The 19,308-nt window shown below is 38.1% G+C and overlaps 3 protein-coding genes across 3 annotated transcripts; all 3 read left to right on the top strand.

Moving 5' to 3' along the window:
- Window positions 1-463: 463 nt before the first annotated feature.
- Window positions 464-7,860, top strand: rprd1b (regulation of nuclear pre-mRNA domain containing 1B). Its single transcript, XM_044131850.1, has 7 exons — window positions 464-1,219; window positions 3,434-3,563; window positions 4,343-4,476; window positions 4,598-4,716; window positions 4,825-4,951; window positions 5,569-5,744; window positions 5,878-7,860. Exons 1-7 carry the CDS (start codon window positions 1,069-1,071, stop codon window positions 6,025-6,027), a joined length of 987 nt encoding a protein of 328 aa, XP_043987785.1. The 5' UTR covers window positions 464-1,068; the 3' UTR covers window positions 6,028-7,860.
- Window positions 7,861-8,830: 970 nt separating this feature from the next.
- On the top strand, window positions 8,831-15,096 carry LOC122839860 (kelch-like protein 10). Its single transcript, XM_044131863.1, has 5 exons — window positions 8,831-9,247; window positions 9,473-9,959; window positions 10,955-11,572; window positions 13,095-13,244; window positions 14,689-15,096. Exons 1-5 carry the CDS (start codon window positions 9,129-9,131, stop codon window positions 15,046-15,048), a joined length of 1,734 nt encoding a protein of 577 aa, XP_043987798.1. The 5' UTR covers window positions 8,831-9,128; the 3' UTR covers window positions 15,049-15,096.
- Window positions 15,097-15,851: 755 nt separating this feature from the next.
- On the top strand, window positions 15,852-19,195 carry LOC122839868 (DELTA-stichotoxin-Hcr4b-like). Its single transcript, XM_044131875.1, has 3 exons — window positions 15,852-16,959; window positions 17,206-17,308; window positions 18,299-19,195. The coding sequence occupies exons 2-3, from the start codon at window positions 17,241-17,243 to the stop codon at window positions 18,723-18,725; spliced, it is 495 nt and encodes a 164-aa protein (XP_043987810.1). The 5' UTR covers window positions 15,852-16,959; window positions 17,206-17,240; the 3' UTR covers window positions 18,726-19,195.
- The last annotated feature ends 113 nt before the right edge of the window (window positions 19,196-19,308 follow it).

The raw sequence follows: 19,308 nt of genomic DNA on the forward strand, positions 1-19,308 counted from the left end.
GTAATTGAATGTAGTTCAGTATGTCAATTTTAAGTCAAAAAGTAAGGATTTTTTCTATTGAATTTACATTTGTGAATATATATATATAAAAAACTTTGCTGAAAAATACAATCAAATTAATTAAAAAATAATTATTTTCTTCTTTTCTTGAATAATTGTGAAAACCAAGGACAATATTATCCCCACGTAAAACTAAAACTAAATCTTTATATATATATATATATATATATATATATATATATATATATATATATATATATATATTTATATATATATATATATATATATATATATATATATATATATATATATATATATATATATATATATATATATATATATATATATATATATATATATATATATATATATATATATATTAGATTATAAACCGTTCATCCCAAAACTTTTTGGTATGAATGGAAACCCAGAAGAGGTGAAGAACAGTTTCAGGATGAGAATCTTGATGAATGTTGCAGACTCATCAAGTTGCTGCTACGTTCCAACCAGTGACGTCTATTGTCTGCGACGCACATGACGGGGTGAAAGTGCAAGTTGCCATTTTTTCGAGCCATTTTTTACATGAGTTTATGCGACCAAAGGCAGAGTGTGAGTTTTAACCGGGTCTTTTGCTATTGTTCGTTTTACAGCGGTGTGCTAGAAATATTGTAGAGGAACGTTTTAGAAACGCGGGTTGGTTTTACACCGGGTTAGAGCGCAGAGAAGTTCGGCGCTTCACTTCTCTGCAGATAGCTGCTTAGCTGTTAGCTAACGTTAGCGTCTCCTGTAAACAAACACAACTGTCTACAAAAGCACAGCAGCTTCCTCCTGCTGGTTTTCCTCACCACATTTCTCTTTAATTTAGTCATTTAAGAGCGACAGCAACGTTAGAAACATAGCTCTCTGTTCAGTGCACAAAGGCTCTGATGCCGATTATCTACGAGTTAAGCTGCGCAACTTCAGTTTTGATGACGGTGCGAGCTCCTTCAAAATAGCTCGGAGCTCAGTTGCTTTGGAGCAGGTCGGGGTCAGTTTATACTGGGAGCGGGAACAGAAGAAGTGGTCGGCATGTCGTCCTTCTCCGAGTCGGCCCTGGAGAAGAAGCTGACGGAGCTGAGCAGCTCCCAGCAGAGCGTCCAGACTCTCTCTCTGTGGATCATCCACCACCGCAAACACTCGGGCCTCATCGTCAAAGTGTGGCACCGGGAGCTGAAGAAGGGTGAGACAAACGCACACTTACACTGCTGCTTATATTTCTGTAGCTTTGGTACAGCTAAACGGTGTAAGGTACATTTTTAAGTAAATTTGAAGTTGATGGTAGCTTTGGAATGTCGTGATTTACAAGGTTGTTTCTTGTTAAGCAGAGGTTTTGTAAATTAGATTTTCTTAAACTTGACCTCATGTAAATCACAGAAATCAGCTTACTAGTTGTATGCCTGAATATTCCTTGATTTAAAAAAAAAAAAAAAATGCATGTGTTCTCCCTGTGCATGGTGGGTTCTCTCCGGGTTCTCCGGCTTCCTCCCACAGTCCAAAAACATAACTGTCAGGTTAATTGGTCTCTCTAAATTCTCCCTAGGTGTGAGTGTGTGTGTGAATGGTTGTGTGTCTTGTATGTCTCTGTGTTGCCCTGCGACAAATTGGCGACCTGTCCAGGGTGAACCCCGCCTCTCGCCCAGAACATTAGCTGGAGATTGGCACCAGCAACCCTCCCAACTCCACTAGGGACAAGGGTGTAAGAAAATGGATGGATGTTATGGATGGATGAACTTTATGTATAATTTTAATTCAACTTCATGTCTCAGAAACCATGTTGTGGTTGCAAGGTGAGGAAGTGTATAAAAGCTGAATTGGTTGTACTTTTGCAAGGCAAGGTATTACACATACACTTGTGCGGATATATGTGCAGTCTTTAAGTTTGAATTGAAAAAAGAAAAGTAATTCAGGCATCATTTAACATTCCAACTAAATATTTGATGTTACATATAATTTATTCCCTTGTAATTTTTTTTTTTTCAAAAAAGTTGTCAACTGTGCCACATTAGATCAAGTTTCCCCTCTGCCCCCATTTTTAATTTAAAAAATTGTTGTGACTTTAGTAGCCTTTATTCAACAGCCTCTGTATTTGATGCACCTGCTCTACCACTAAGCCATGTGGGACCCAGAATCAGGTTCATATATTATCTTTAGCTCTGAAACTTTCTGACTGAGCTACAAAATAACCTGTATTATTATATCTCCTCTTGGTATGCCCATAACATAAAGTAAAATTAGACAAATTGGACAAACACTGACGGCCCTAAATTAGATTCAGATGATTTAGATGCTTGTGCATAGAAAGGTGAAGTAGAACAAGTTACGCACAAAGTAATAGAAGAGATTGAGGATGCTGAAGAAAGATCAAGGTGACCTATTATGCTGCCTTGAACAGGATATACAAAATATGTTCATTACACTTTTTTGCTCAAAATTCTTCTTCGATAATGAGATTTTTGTCTGCTCAGTTCTGCCTATTTTGAGCTCTGGCCTGGCTTCTGAGGTTGCTAGGTAACAGGCTGGGCTTTGCTCAGGTTGCTAGGTAACAGGCTGGGCTTTGCTCAGGTTGCTAGGTAATGGGTTGGGCTTTGCTAGGTGAGGGCCAGTACCTGGTGATTTCAAAGGTTTTTTTATGTGGCTCATTTTCCAGACTCTAAAATACAAATAAGTTATTGCCAAAAACCAGGGGAGTGGTTTTTTTTAAGCACTTGGACTGTTTTTCGAAGTAGTAGAGGCCAAAAGGGAAGTAAAAAAATGTGTGTAATAGCTCCTGTTTAATAATTTGTTTGTGAAAAGTAATTGTAACTTTGCAATATTCAGCAACTGCGTAATTTTACATTTCTGTGCATCGTAACAATTTTAAAAGAAAAGCATATTTCTTAAAAGCAAAGTGTAAAAACCTTGTCAATATCCAACTAATTGAAATGTATTCCTCTATTGTGACATGTTGCTATTTTTGTGGCTTTTTCTTTAATTTTTTTCTTAAGTAAAATTTTGGTATCCAGGCGATATTTAATGTAGTTTTAACCCTAATGCAGATGTTTTTATCTTTGTTGTCATTTTATGTGATTGTTGCTCCTTTGGGAATGAACCATGAACCCTGCGTGGTCACTTCCTGCTTTACCTGAGTGTTGCAACACTGAGTGTTGGTTGTACATGGAGTGTTTTTTATGAAACTGGTGAGACCCACACATGGACAGAGAGCATAAAAACTCCAGAACGGGATTTAATTGCTGGGCAGATAAAAACAAAAAGTTATTTTTATGAGGAAAAACAAGCATTATGGCCACACAAATCACCCTCCTTTCCTTTTGTGTTATTCATTGGTATCAAGAGACCTTTCCTCGTTGGTTGGAAAACAGTTTGTCTTAAATATATTTCTCTGTGTGTTTTCTAGCTAAAAACAACAGGAAGTTGACGTTCCTGTATCTGGCAAATGACGTCATCCAGAACAGCAAGAAGAAAGGACCCGAGTTCACCAAAGACTTTGAGTCTGTCCTTGTGGACGCCTGCTCCCATGTAGCAAGGTTCGTTTCAACAAGTCATCTGTATGGTTTCTAGAAACACACTCTACTTGAGTTCTGTGGGAGGAGTTAGTGTGAGCAGTGATAAGTCAGAGGCTTTATATCAACTATGGATGATAAACATTTTAGGTCGGATCATTTGGAAATAATCACCCGACTCTTTGCTGTTGAACTGGACTGACTGGAAATGATTTTAATTTTAGCATCTTTCTACAATTGGCTCATATATACTGAAGTAGCATATTCTGCATACAATATTGTGAAACCAGATTTAAAGGTGTTTTGCCATCCAAATGAAAGATTGATTTAGTTTTAATTACTTCTTGTACTTTTTATGGTAATTGTGCTGTAGTTTCTTTGTTGTTGTTTGTATTGATAGTTTTTCCTTTTGTATTCATTACCAGAATTAATTTGTTTTTAGCAAGACAAGCTGAGCGTTGTTCAGGAACAGCAGATGAAAAACAACCTTTTGGCTAATTCTGGCACATTTACAGCCATGTCAGTTAATATGCATTGTCCCTACTAAATAAATAAACAAAATAAATTAATTGAACGAAAATCATTACGGTTCTTATCACAAATCAAGCTTAGACATAAACCTGCATGCATCCAGGTTTATGCCTTGATGTCTCGCGCTTAAATGTAGTTCGTTCCCTTTGTTTATAAGTGGAATAAACTCAAAAAACATTTCAAATATAGCTTCTTAACATTTTTTGTAGACATAAGTTGAAAAACACTTGTTATTTTGAAAGCCTGTTGTTAATCCATTTGGCTCTTTTCAGTGAAGTGGATGACGGCTGTAAAAAGCAAATGGAGAGGCTGCTGAACATCTGGAAGGAGAGGAATCTCTACAGAGGTGATTTCATTCAGCAGCTCAAACTGGCCATAGAGGACTCCAGCAGCCCCAGACCCTCAGGTTTGATCTTTTAATAATGACTTAATTGCTTCATAGCTATGTTTATGTAGAGCCACCCTGACTACAGTTATATACGTATATAATCTAATGCACATTTCTGCTCTGTGTCATTTATCTGCAGAAGAGAAAAAGGCTGTAAAACGAAGTTATCAGAAGATCCAGGAGGATGAAGAGGATGACGACGATGACTACAGAAACCACACATCTCCCCGCAACTCGGATTCCTCTGTGAATCAGCTGGTACGAACGCTGGCATCACACAGTGACAGTGTCAGATGATGCTTCGGATCTTTTTTTTTTTTTTTTTCCTGATTTGTTCCTTGTGTTTTTGATCATTAACGTTTTCAGACAGAGGAGCTGGTGAAAGCTCTGCAGGACTTGGAGAACGCCGCATCAGGAGACGCAGCGGTGCGCCAGAAGATCGCCTCACTTCCACAGGAAGTTCAGGATGTTTCTCTCCTAGAGAAGATTACTGGTATAATTTGACAAACAATTTTTTTATTTTTTAAAAATATTTAAATCGGGTGTATTTACATTATAGAACAGAGTATTAGGGGTTGTACATTGAAAAGAATAAAATAAAATTACCGAAATAAAGTCAAATAAGATAAAACAACTCTATTCTCCAAATTTTCTTAGCTCCATTGTAATTTTACAACGCAGCTGAGTGTTGTGGCTGAAATTTAGTGGCAAAAGTGGCGATTTGTTTTTGTTTTTTCTCCACCAAAGTTTAATTAGTGAGATTCAAACCAAAGGTAGCAAATGCAAGACAAATGAGTATGAAAATTTAGACAGAAAGTGCTTAAACAATTAGTTGATGCATGTGGTGTTTTGAATTAATTGCAAAAAAAACATAAAAATAAGTAAATGTAATTGAATAAAATAATTTAAATTGGTTAATTATAGATGTTGGAGTAAATATTGTATGGAGTTTGACCAATTCATGCTGGGGAATAAAGGACAAAATCTACTAATCAAATAAACGTTTAGAGAATAACACATGGGTAAAACAAAGTTTAGCATTGCTTAAACTGAAATGAACTCGGTGACAGATATTCTGCGAAGTCAACAACAGCTTTACCTCCTATTCAGACAAGGAGGCGGCGGACAAGCTGTCGAAAACGGTGGACGAGGCGTGTTTGCTGCTGGCGGAGTACAACGGACGGCTGGCAGCAGAGCTGGAAGACCGCAGGCAGCTCGCCCGTATGCTGACTGAATACATCAGCAGCCAGAAGGAGGCGCTAGTGGAAAGGGAGAAAAAGCTGGAGGTAAAGCACAACATCTATTTTAAAGTTCTGCAGTTTTGGACGTTTTACACTCCCGGAAATATTTTTATTTCCCATGAAAGATAACCTTTTGAGGCGCCGCCAGTAAAAGCAGGTCCCCACTCTTCTCCTGCAGGAGTACAAACAGAAACTGGCGCGAGTGACTCAGGTGAGGAAGGAGCTCAAGTCCCACATCCAGAGCCTCCCGGATCTGTCACTGCTGCCCAACGTCACCGGCGGCTTGGCTCCCCTCCCATCCGCCGGAGACCTCTTCTCCACCGACTGAGAGCTGCCAGGCTGAACAGACTCCTGCGACGTCCCTCCTCAGCCGACCTCAGCCCCGTGTTTGAGTAACAAGGACGCTCCTGGCTTTGCCTCCAACACTGGAGGCACATGTTCTCCCAGACAAGCAGCTTAGTCCACCCGCTAAACTCAAACTGGACTAGAAGACAATGAGAAGAGAAGCAGAGGAGAACAGAGACTCTGCCCGAAAGGAGTCTCTGCCACCAGCCCGGAAGTTTGTGTTCCTGATTGTTTTTATTTTCTTTTAAACGGTGAAATGTTGTTTCAGTTAAAGCCTCACCCCATGTGATGCGTTTCCCCAATTGGTCTAGGTTATGGATGCAGGCTGAAGAGGATAATAGTCATTAGTTTTAATTTGTTTTTTGTTTTTCTTGGCTTTTGGTTGGAGGCTTTTTTGTTTTTTATCAACGCTCGGCCAGATAAGCAGTTTGGTGCGTGAAAAGATCATGTTGGGCTCAGCAGGGGTGGATTTTTGTTTTCTCATCTGTTACGTCACATCTTAAGTTCAGTAATACTTTTAAGTCCGCTTAAACCAAATGTGTTGAGTAAAAGCATCCAGATAGAAGTGAACAAATTAAAAGATAAATTCTGGTTTTTGACAAAAAAAAAAAAAAAAACAGTGTCCAACCCAAAAGTATCCTTTTTTGTGTGTTTTTAGGTTTAGACATCCAATCAATCTGATTAAGTTCATTGATGTGTTAGATTTGAGTTTTGCTAAAACAAGCTGGACTGAGGAAATATTACAAAGTTTTCTTTCCAAGAATCTGTTTTGTGTGTGCTTGTGTGTAAACGATACATGGGAAATGCTAAAACCTAAAAATACAGTATCTTCTGAAAGGAAAAAAATGCCTTATGTTGCATGTTTAGCGTTTGGAAATATGGGGGGGGGGAAATTCAATTACCGAAACTGAGCAGAGGAGCTTAAAATCCATCTGACTGGAAAATAAACTTTAGGGCCATTTCAGGGTTTTTTTGTTTTGTTTTAATCCTCAGCTGTACTGAAGTTCTGAGCCTCGAAGGCCTAAAACAAATACCAAAATATTTCCCTTTGGATGAGAGTCCCTTTTTTTATGTTTTATTAGATATTTTTTTTAGAGGAATAAGAGAGAATTCATGTCTTGGTGTAGGATGAAGACAGGGATGCTGGGACAGGTGGAGATGAGGAGCAACTGGATTTGGAATTGAAATTAAGGCCAGAATGAAATTTTGCTCTGATTTTATTTATTCCGTTTGGTGTGACTATCTTTAATTGTTCTCTGTGATGGCTACTATATGTGGCTATCTTTGAGGGGTCATCCACAGCCAGAAAAAAAAACAACACACACACACAGAGACGTCTTTGACTTTTTATCATAAACAATAAATTAGTCGATGCTTTCTGGGAAACATGGCTGCTCCCGCTAACGGCAAGGAAACCATTATTTTTTTTACAAAAAAGGGGGTTGGAAAAGCTGTGAAAGTGAGAAATGTTTACTGAACTCTGAGCAGAGTCTCCTGGCTGTTTCAGAAGCACAAATATATATATATATATATTTTTAAAAAAGGAGTAAGTTAAGCTGAACAGCTTAATTTGTTTCCAGACAAAAGTCATAAACATGTCTTTGGCTTTAAAAAAAACCAACTTTAAACTACTGCACACCAGAAAGGATCCTGGTAACGTTTTACCCCCCAATTTGCTAAACTTGATAGTATTTAAATATTTTCCTACCATCCGGCTGTTGTGTTTCTCTCTAATGCTAGTCCTGAAAGGAGATGTGGTTTTTCTCTAAGGAAAGTTATTCAGTGGATGCCAATAAAGTGGAACCATTTGAACAAATGCTGTGTGTATTTTAATTTAATGACTGCATTCAGAAGAAAAACAGGCTGTGAAGGCTTGTGACTAGCACAAGTTTTTACACAGTAGGATAACCATCAGCTTTTAGTTTTTATATTTAATTAGGTTCACTGATCTATGACTGTTACTGTGTTAGTTTTATTTACAAATACATATTTTGATTGGAAGATTCCCACTTTATGTAACAGAAATATGAGTTTGTATTTGCAGTGTTTGTTCAGCAAACAAAATTGGTTTCATGTGGTTTTCATACATGTATTACCACTGCAACAGGTAATTGTGGATAAAGTAATAATAATAATATCGGTACATTTTATTTAGAATGCCTTTTCGTCATGAAATCTGAAAGGGCTACAAAGAGCTAAAAACAAAATAACCATCACAGACCTAACCACTAAATAGATAAAATATATATATATAAAGAGAAAAGGTTAAAGTGAACATCTAGGAAAATTAGCCAAACATTTTGCTAAGAAGACTCAAAAGAGTCACGGAGGGCAGAACAGAAGACCCCATTATCCTGTTTGGTTGTGAGAGGACCTAAAGCTGCAACATGTAACTTTTATAAAGAATATGTTTTATTTATTTATTTATTATACATATTTGTTAAAACTGTCAACAAATCATGACAGATAATCTGCGAAAAGATTGATCTCCTCCAATCCCCCCCTGCCGTCATCGGCGGCCATGCTAGCTAGCATTAGCATTCACAACGAAACCTGCAGGCGTGAAGAGAGCAAAAGGGGAGGAGTCAGATGGGGGAGGAGCTGCAGCGCCAGTTAAGACCCGCCCGTTGCTTCTGATTGGCTGTTTCTAGTTGGCACCGTGTGCACTGGAAGAAAGCAGAGGAAATTGATTTTTTTCACAGATTATTTGTCTCATGATGACATACTGTCAAGACATAATAACAGTTTCAATAATAATTTTTTAAAATAAAAGTTAAATACTGCAGCTTTAAGTAGTAGGTTGGTAGGATATCTACTTTCCCAGCTAATTGATATGATATAATCTAAAATGAAATCATTTGTATGGCCGATTTTTAACATGAGTAATCTTATACAGACAGCTGGATTTATTCTTGGAATGGTTACCTTTGGAATTCTAATGACTAGTTCATGTGACGTCACAGAAATTGAAATGACAGACCCTGTGAGAGTTCTGTGACAGCCTTTTGTTTCTGCAGGAAATCAGTCAAAGAGTGAGGATAGTAAAAAGGTCTTTAATCCTAGGGAGCAAATATTGGTTAAAACATGTCACTGCATAACAAGCTCTGCATGAGGCAGCAGCTTTGTGACACAGTGATCAGAGTGGATGGCAGTGAATTCTACGTACACAAGGTCGTCTTGTGCAAATGTAGCCCATATTTCAGGTAAGCTCTTAGCAGGGGATACGGCAGATTTGACATGAAAAAATAAAATAGGGTGGCTTGTTAAGTAACAGAGTAGTAAGAGAAACAAGCCTAGACAAGAAGAACATTTAATGATAAACTGTGATTATCCTGATTTTTGGATTCAGCATGCACTACATGATCTGGAAATATGTGAGTATTCATTTTCAGTACAATGACTATTTATTTTGTTGTGTTTCTTCACAGAGCTCTGTTTAGCCACTGGTCAGCACCAGACTGTGTGACCTTTGACATCCCTGGAGTGTCAACCAGCTTAATGTGTCTTATTGTCGAGTTTGCCTACACAGGCAATGTTCTTCTGACAGGACAAAATGCACTGGACCTCTTCGTAGTAGCAGACCGTTATAATATGACTGGCCTTTTACAAGCCTGTAGTGATTATTTAGAAAAGCAGCTGAACCCACAGAACTGTCTCAGCATCTGGATGCTTACAGATACGTTCTACCACCCAGAACTGAGAGAGAAGTCCGAACTATACACTCTGAGTCATTTCAAAGAAGTTGTTGACACCTGCGCAGATTTCCTTCAGCTCTCTGCACAACAGCTAGTTCAAATCATTGAAAGTGACTTACTCATTGTAAAGCAGGAGAAGACGGTATTCAAAGCCATCCTCAAATGGATCGCCCATGCGCCCAAGGAACGGAAAACTTACAGCTCATTACTTTTTTCTAAGGTGAGTGTGGAGGGCATATATATATATATATATATATATATATATATATATATATATATATATATATATATATATATATATATATATATATATATATATATATATATAAATAAATTAGTGCCACCTACTCTGCTATGAAGGGTTGGACAACTCTATCTATCTATCTATCTATCTATCTATCTATCTATCTATCTATCTATCTATCTATCTATCTATCTATCTATCTATCTATCTATCTATCTATCTATCTATCTATCTATCTATCTATCTATCTATCTATCTATCTATCTATCTATCTATCTATTCATCTATCTATCTATCTATCTATCTATCTATCTATCTATCTATCTATCTATCTATCTATCTATCTATCTATCTATCTATCTATCTATCTATCTATCTATCTATCTATCTATCTATCTATCTATCTATCTATCTATCTATCTATCTATCTATCTATCTATCTATCTATCTATCTATCTATCTATCTATCTATCTATCTATCTATCTATATACACATATATGCAGTTGCCTAAATTAACTTGGTAAATTAATTAATTTAATAAAATAAAAGTAAAATAACATCTATATTTATTTATTTTATAAAGCATCTACACACACTTACATATATACAGTACAGACCAAAGGTTTGGACACACTTTCTCATTGAATTCAATAAGAAAGTGTGTCCAAACTTTTGGTCTGTACTGTATACACATGCACACATAGACACATAGAGAGAGACAGACAGACAGAGAGAGATTGATTGATTTTGGGTTAGGTTTAGGACTATTAACGTCATGGTGAGACGATGTCCTCGATTCTGAATTAGCTACACATTTTGGCTGAAAATAAAAATAGATTAAAGCCATTTTGTGAACGTGAACTAAAAAAGGTTGGCATTTTCTTTTGTACTAGCTAAGTTTGTGGCAAGCACTGGAAAGGCCATCGTTTACGCAATGTTAGCCAACTCATGTATTTGTGACTCTCTGCAGATCAGACTGGCTTGGATGTCTCCAAAGTACCTCATTGAACATGTGAATGAAAGTGAATTGGTGAAAACAAATCCAGAATGTCGAGCTATGCTCTTCCAGACATTGAACCCCATCCTGGACCACATGTCAAGGACCAGCTACAGGTCTTTTGTCTGCCCATCTTTAGCAATCCCACGAGTGCCGCCCGCTCTCCTATTGGCCATAGGAGGCTGGACTGATGGCAGCCCTACCAGTTTAATTGAAGCCTACGATGCTCGCAGTGATCGCTGGATAGATGTGGCCTATACCACAGAAACCATCCGGGCTTATCATGGCGCTGTCTTCTTCAATGGATCAATTTACTGTGTTGGGGGTTTTGACAGTATTGAGCAGTTCAGCGCTGTGCATAGACTTGACCTGACCTCGCACAACTGGGAAGAAGTGTCACCCATGCATGTCAGTCGGTGCTTTGTCAGTGTGACTGTGATGAATGACTACATATATGCTTTAGGAGGTTACAATGGACAGGAACGGCTAAACACTGCTGAACGTTATGACCCAAAATGCAACCAGTGGACTATTATTTCTTCCATGCACGAGCAGAGGAGTGATGCCAGTTGTGCAACCCTTCATAGCAGAGTAGGTGGCACTAATTTATGTTTATGGGTTTTTATGACTAGCACAGAGAAAACAGCAGAGATTTATTAACTTTGGGTAATTCAGACTGTTTGTATCACATTATTGCCAACATGAGCAATAGTAGTATATGTCATATTATATACTCTTTGGTCCAGCACTCATCTTGATCGAATCTTATATAAAGAACAGGAATCTCTTTGTTTTTATAGGTAGTCTCTCATAACATAGGATGGAAGTCACAAGTGGGGTAACCCAAGGTTCAGCCCTGGAACCTCTTCTATTCAATATCTAGCTCAGGTTATAACTGGAAATAAGATTAGGTATAACTATGCAGATGATACACAGCTCTATATTACCATGTCAACAGGTAACTCTAAACCCATCCAGGCACTGAACATATCAGTGTGTAGATATGCCATAACTTTCTCCAGCTGAACAGAAACAAAACTGAAGTCAACATCTTTAGACCTAAAGAGGAACGTTCAAGAGTCAGGATGAAGCTTCAGTTATTACAGATGGAAACAAGCGAGAATGCCCAAAATCTGGGTGTGGTGATGAACTCCAATCTGAACATGTAGAACCACATAAAGACAGTTACAAAGTTGGCCTTCTATCGCCTGAAGAATATTATATTATCCCCCTACCTTTTCTTGTCATCTTCTTTGTCGTTTTTACCAGTAGTAACATCTGTTGATCACGACTTGTGTGATGCGAATAAAAGTGTTACCTTTAAAGTTTTGCAAAATACATCTACTTCGATAGGGTCTGAACCCCTCCCCCCCCCAAAGATCCTATTGCAAAGCAATCTTAGTGAGAAACCTTTTGGGGGTTTTTCGAACATGGTGTGTTTCTGTTGAGCAAATTTACTGAAACCAGGAAGCTAGAACACATCACTCCAGTTCCACTGGCTCTCTTTAGGTCAGAGGACAAACTGTAAAATACTTTTGTTAGTTTATAAATCACTAAATGACTGCACCAAAAAACATTAATGACCAGTTGTTGTATCAACCTTCCAGATCTCTCAGGTCTTCTGGTTCTGGTCTTCTCTGGGTCCACAGAGCCAGAACCAAACACAGCATTCAGCAGTATTCAGTTTCTGTGTACCAACAAACTTCCAGAAAACCGCAAAACAGCTGAAACACTGAGTTCCTTTAAATCTTGACCAAACACCCACCTGTTTAGAGTTGCCTTTGACCCATAATCACTGCAACATTGACCAACATATTTGATGCGTATTGATAATTTTAATGATGGCACTTGACAAAATGTAATGTTTGTTACTGGTCTCACAAATGGTTACTGATGTTTTTATGTTTTCATGATGTAAAGCATATCGAGCTGGCTTGCTGCTGACATGTGCGATACAAATAATCTTGACTGATTATTGAGTAATTTCTCTTTTTTAATAAAGGGGAATGGAAAATTTACGGATTGCTAGATGTCAGTCTAGAAAAACACAAGAAATTTCAGAGGGTAGGTTGATATTTTTAACCAAACACCATTTATTTTCCACTCTCTCTAGGTGTACATTTGTGGCGGCTTCAACGGCATACAGTGTCTATCCACAGCCGAATGTTACAACCCAGACGAAGACCAGTGGACCCTGATTGCCAACATGAGCAGCAGGCGCAGTGGGGTCGGCGTTGCTGCCTATGCTGACTACATCTTTGCAGTGAGTACAGTGGAGCAGAAACAAAAGCTCTGAGCTCAACAGAAATATCAAACTTTGGTAAGCATATTTGCGCTTTCTTGTTCTTAGCTGACGGGCGTGGCGCCTAGTTTTCTGTCACCCATCTGCTTCAAGGTTTAACAAGCTGTGCATTCAGATATGGTATTCCATATACCTTGGTTGGCCTTGCACAAATAATGACTTGAGCAAACCCGTCCTTCTACCGGCCCCAAACCAATCATCTAAATCCTTGAACTAGCTAAAATAAAGTGAAATCTCACAGAAATTACATAAAAAATATTTTCCTATTTTCAGCAGCAGGCATGGGTTGCCAACTCCCCACTGACTGGAAGTGCTTAAAATAGTTTGAAGCCTCCTTCATTTTACCTATTTTTGTCTGGTGCTTGTAAACTATCCCTGTCTCATGCCACTCTGGGCAGTTGTCCAAACGGCTCATATCAAAAACTGAGCTGGTTGGTTATGCCTTTCTTCCCTCTTAAACCTGTTGGTCCAGTCTCCTCTGAATCTCAGACACCAAGCTGCTTCTCACTGGATTTTTTTCCTTGTTTTATTGAGCCATTTTCTACTAATTGTGGAAAGAGTTTTGTGTGGAAATTCCAGTAGATCAGCAGTTGATAAAATACTGAAACCTGACTTAGAAGAAACCTTCAAACTCCATTAAATGCACTTACTTTTCCTTAATTTGAACTCCAGCTGCTCTCTTTTTTAAAAAACAAAACAAAAACAAAACCAAAGTGAGATGCATGAATGCCTTGATTTGCTGCCATATGATTGGTGGATGTGTGTGAGCAAGAGATTGAATGTTGTATCAAAGTGTTGAGCTGTTGAGTGTAAGTTAGAAAACCAGGTGATGAACTTATCTGAAACAGAAATTCTCAATGACAGCATTTGCTGTCATCAACCCTCAGTCGATACTTCCTTCTGATCATGTACCCCAGATGCATTATTTCTCCTTTAGTCTGAAAGATAATGCCGATCTAATTTCTATAAATAACAGGCAGACGTCTTTCTTTAGTGGGAGGATCAATTTTTCACTACAACTCAGCGTATTCATAAACTGTCGAGTTGTAATACTTTTCCTTATTAATAGGCTATCTAAAAAATAAGAATAGAAGCTAATACAAAGTCTCAACTTTCTTTTAACTTTACACTTGAAATAAATACACATTTAGACAAGTTTCAAATTGATTTACTTTCAGACTTCTTTAGTTTTTACTGAAATTATTAAAAAAAACCTCACGAGATGTGCTATTCTCTTTTGCACAACCTAAAAAGACATTTTTTGACTCTGCCCCAACGTTTATCAGACCTATCACAGAAAAAAAAAAATTAAAAATCAATTTAACTGTTTATTTTGACAAAACCAGTTGTCTACTTGGGTTTTTGCTCCATCGTGACCATGTCCCTATCAAATGTTCTACTCTAGGTTGGGGGTTTTGATGGAGTGTCACGTTTGAACACTACAGAGGCTTACAATCCCTCCACCAACACCTGGTGCAGTGTGCCCAGCATGCCGACCGCCCGCAGTAACTTTGGCATCTCCGTGATGAACGACAGCCTGTTTGTCGTGGGAGGCTTCGGTGGCATCACCACCATCCCTAATGTCGAGTTTTATGACATCAAGACCAACATGTGGCTAAGTGCCAACGACATGAAGACGTCCCGCAGTGCACTGAGCTGCTGTGTGGTTAACGGGCTCAGCAACATGGCTATTTATGCGGCCGCTCTTAAATCTATGCAGCGCCAACATTTACCTACCGAAGAGGAAGATGAGATGGAGCAATAAAATCTATCCACCTGAATTATTCTTTCAAATAAATTTCTCTGCATAAAGCCATTATGCTTTTGTGTTTGTTGTTGAGAGCATAGTTTGTGTAAAGGTTTGTCTGAAACTGAAAGTGAAACTGACCGCACGACCTAATTATTATTTTTTTTGGCTACTAAGGGGCATGTGTTAAGCCCCATGTCGTTATTTGAAATATGGAAAAGATATACTAATCGTGTGATCTCACTTATGAGTGAGTGCGTGTAATTCAGTCTGAACACTGATGCCCTTGTACACATGCATTATTCAAACTGGGACTGTATCAGAAGCAACATAATTCAAAGAAGTGAACCGTCTTTATGATTCATAAAATCAATTTAATTTTCTAATTTTTAGACCTATAGTAAAAGATGTTTTTTTTAAAAATAAAAAAAAACACAAACATATAAAGTGAGATAAAGAACAAAGTAGGAGCAGCTTCAGCATCAGAAAACCGTTTACAGTGTGACAATGTGAACCACAAACAGATTAAATGGAAAATTGTGGTTACCATCACCCAAAATTCCCAATGCTTTTTGAATTTCTGTTGTGGGCCATTTCCTTTGCCTTTATTGTTTATCTGAAGAAAATAAATTTAACTTCAGTTTGATTAAATTGCTTCTGGAACCTGATTCAGATAATATATTCTCTTTACAAAAGGCTAAATTGATGTTGTCTACCAGATTTTGGTTTGAAAACTGCAAGAGAAATCTTTAATGACACGTAAGGTTGAAAACTTTGTAAATTGTTTTGTAGGTAAAGGAAAACCAAAAGCACGTCTGCTGCATACCCCATCATCCTTAGTTTTCTTGTAGGCTAAATAATAAATCATTTTTATACCTTGTATTTTTGTCATTTTGAGATTGCTTCTAAGAAAGACACTGAACTGAACTTTTGTAGCCAAGGTTAACGTTTGTAATTTCTTTCTGTATTAACTGAAATACATGTTGCACCTTGGCCTCTTAAAAAGCTTATCCAGGATGCCCAGTCTCAAATTTGCACAGCTCTAAAATAAACTATACATTTACAAGGATGTCCAGGTTTAGTTTAGTTTATTGCAAAATGTTTCTCCCTCACATGTGTTCAAGCAGTTGATTACCCCACTCCTGTGTTTCATTGGTTGATTTCCCTTGTCTGGGCAGCATGTACATGCAGCTGTTTCCTTATCTTAAGCCTGTTTTTTTTTTTTTTTTGGCCCGTGAATAATGCAGTTTCTGACTTTTCCCAAGTCTTTCTGTATGGACTTCGACTTCTGTCCAGTTCATGACCTTTAACTGGTCACTAACTGGTCTCTACCAGCTTGATATCAGTCTGTTGACTAAACTCTAAGCGTTCGGGTGGGAATTTCCCAAGATTTTGTCTTGTCACCACAAAGTGAGAACTGTCATTGTAGTAGTTTGTTGCAGGCAAATGTTTTTGCCTATTTCTATGAAACCATTTGTGAGTATTTACAGTGATACCAGAGTCAAGTTAATACTAACTCACTGGTTTACAAGTTCTGATTAACAGAAGTCCAACAATGTGATAGTCTTATGGTTGAAAGGTCAAGCTCTCAACTGAGCTACTGAAAATCAGACGATCCCAATAATTTTCTACAACTTTACTCTTTGGGACATAGAAACTTTCGCGTTTAAACAAAGCAGAACTCGGGCCGAAGCAAAGCGTGCTGTGATTGAATCACTCTCCAACTCAGTGTGGTAATTTGAGGGTTACACGTAGGAAAGGACTGAAGATACCGAGCATGAGAGTTAAAGGTCCTGATTAGCAGAGTCAATAAGAGCTCACTTGTGATGAGCTGACGCAGTGCAATTTCACAGTCAGGCTAAAACCAGGATACGCGACCTGTTCTCTCCAATCATCTGGCTGTCTCTGCAACAAGCAGGTCGACTGAAGGTAAGCAAAGCTAAGCATCAGAATTGTTTCACTTTTATAAGGTGTCCAGATAGTGAAATTGTTGACATGTACTTTCAGCTGTTCGGCTATAATTTGATGTAATTAAATCTATTCCAAAGACTTTCTGGATGAATACTTCTTTCCCTGCCCGCTGGTTATTTTGTTCGTAGGTTTTAAAAATCCATCTTAATCAATCTAATGTTTTTATGTTTCGTTGTTTTTGTTTTTTTTGTCTGCATGTCACAGCCCTAGTCTGGTCACCTTCCACCTACCTCAACACAATGCCTCGCCGTCGCTGCTCCGTTGAGATCAGGAACAACACAAACTCCTACACTCTTTCCAACCCAAGGTGATGCATTGCTCTTATAACTCCCTTTTTGTCAAGTAAACCTGTTTAGGCTTAATTTCTATTTGTTCAACAAGGCAATCCAGTACTACTGAAATGTCTGCAGCAGGGGTCTGCAACCCCAGGCCTCGAGGGCCAGGCATTTTCAACTTTCAGATCTGTTTCTGCTTCAACACACCTGAGTCAAAGAGTGAAGTCATGAGCAGGAGTCTGGCGAACTGACTGAGGAGGTAATTCAGTCGTTTGATTCAGCTGTGTTGGACCACGGATCCGTCTAAAAGGTTCTGGACTGGTGACCACTGGACTTTGCTGACCTCCTGCTCCAGAAGGAAATAAAGACATTTGTTCATATTATGAAATTGTATAACTTTTGTTTGAGGATGGTTTTTTAAAACAAACAAACAAAACAAAAAAAACGTGCACTGCTGTTTGAACAATTTCCACCATGCAGCTTACAAACTATAATTAAATTAGGTGATTTTATAACAACTTTACTGGAGTCATTTCAGACAAGCTAAGGAATTTTAAAGTCTGCCAATTTGTGTCTTGGAAGACGTTTAGATAAAGCCTTTGTTAATGTACTTTAATATACATTAATAGAGGCTTTAGCTTTAAATGTGGGTACAACAGTGAAGTCTTATGAGGTGTGTCAAAATTTTATGGCCTTGCTGGGCAGACAGCCAATCAGTAATGAATATTGATGTAAACAATATTCGTAGTTTTAGAAGACATTTGCCTGTTTGTGAATGGCTCCAGTGATCTCATAACACACCAACTCATCACTGCAGAAAAGTGATGAAACGGCTTCAGATAAAGATAAAACCTAAACTAAAGCAAGAATTTGTCTTACATTGCAGTTCCTGACACTTTCTTATGTAAAGGTTTTTTTGTTGTTCTTTTCTCCATAGATTTTTATAAACCCTGTAAGCTATCTTAACGACAACAACAAGATAAATAAAAATAAATCTGATTTTCTATGTCTCCATTTTTCAGGGTCTACACTCTGAGCGGCTTCTGCCAGGTCCCTTTCCCTCCGATGGTCGGCCCCTGCTCTGCCGTCAAGGCTCGCTTCAACAAGACGACAGGCCTGGCGAGTGGCGCTGTTGGTGTTTTCACTTATGACCTTTTCAATGCCGAGTTGAACGACTACAACCACGTCGTGGCCGTCATGTTCTCCGTGCCCTATGACAGGGTCCTTTTTTCCAACTGGCTTGCTGTGGGAATCTTTAATAAAGGTAGAAAATGTGACCGCAGCCTTTTTGACAAGATGTACAACAGAGGTGAGACCGACTTTGTTAGAGGAAAAGCTGACGAACCTGGCCTTTTTTACGAGGGCGACTACGTTATTCTCAGTGCCTCCATGACAGACTCGAGCGAAGCCGTCCTGACAGTGGAGATCAGTGACACTGGATTGTATTAAGTCTTTGATGTGATAACTTACTGTATAATGTGATCGCCTGTATTCCTAACAAATCAATGAATCACTGATACAGCTGAAAGCGGAGCTTGAAGTTAAGAGCAAATATCTGCTGAGGCTCATTTGTCACATTAAATCCTTTTTCTCAGGTTTTAAACGTACCATCCCTTAAGCCCACATTTCTGTAATTATTTTTATGTTTGCCTGATGTAACACTTTTAAACTATATATAATTTCTGCCATCCTACAGTCACTTTCATCTTTCCTGTTGTGGGAAAACTATTATCAAAGAAAACTCTGCAGAAATTCATTTCGTCTGTCGAGTATTCCTCATTTCACACCACAGGCTGAAACACACAAAATTTCTTGTGATTCTGATTGTATGAATTTTGAATTCATAATTCTCCCCAAGAGTAGAAAGTCAGTCTTCTGAATAATAATAATAATAATAATAATAAAAAAAATCAGAATATTTTGTTCATTTTAGGTTTCTAACAAGTTCTAATAATTTAGAATTTATAAATGATGGGGTTGTGTGATCCAGGTAGCCAAGCTTGTCCTTATTGCTCATTCTGCTGTTTTATTG

This window comes from Gambusia affinis, linkage group LG01 (assembly GCF_019740435.1).
Source record: "Gambusia affinis linkage group LG01, SWU_Gaff_1.0, whole genome shotgun sequence".
In the NCBI taxonomy this organism is placed as follows: Eukaryota; Metazoa; Chordata; class Actinopteri; order Cyprinodontiformes; family Poeciliidae; genus Gambusia; species Gambusia affinis.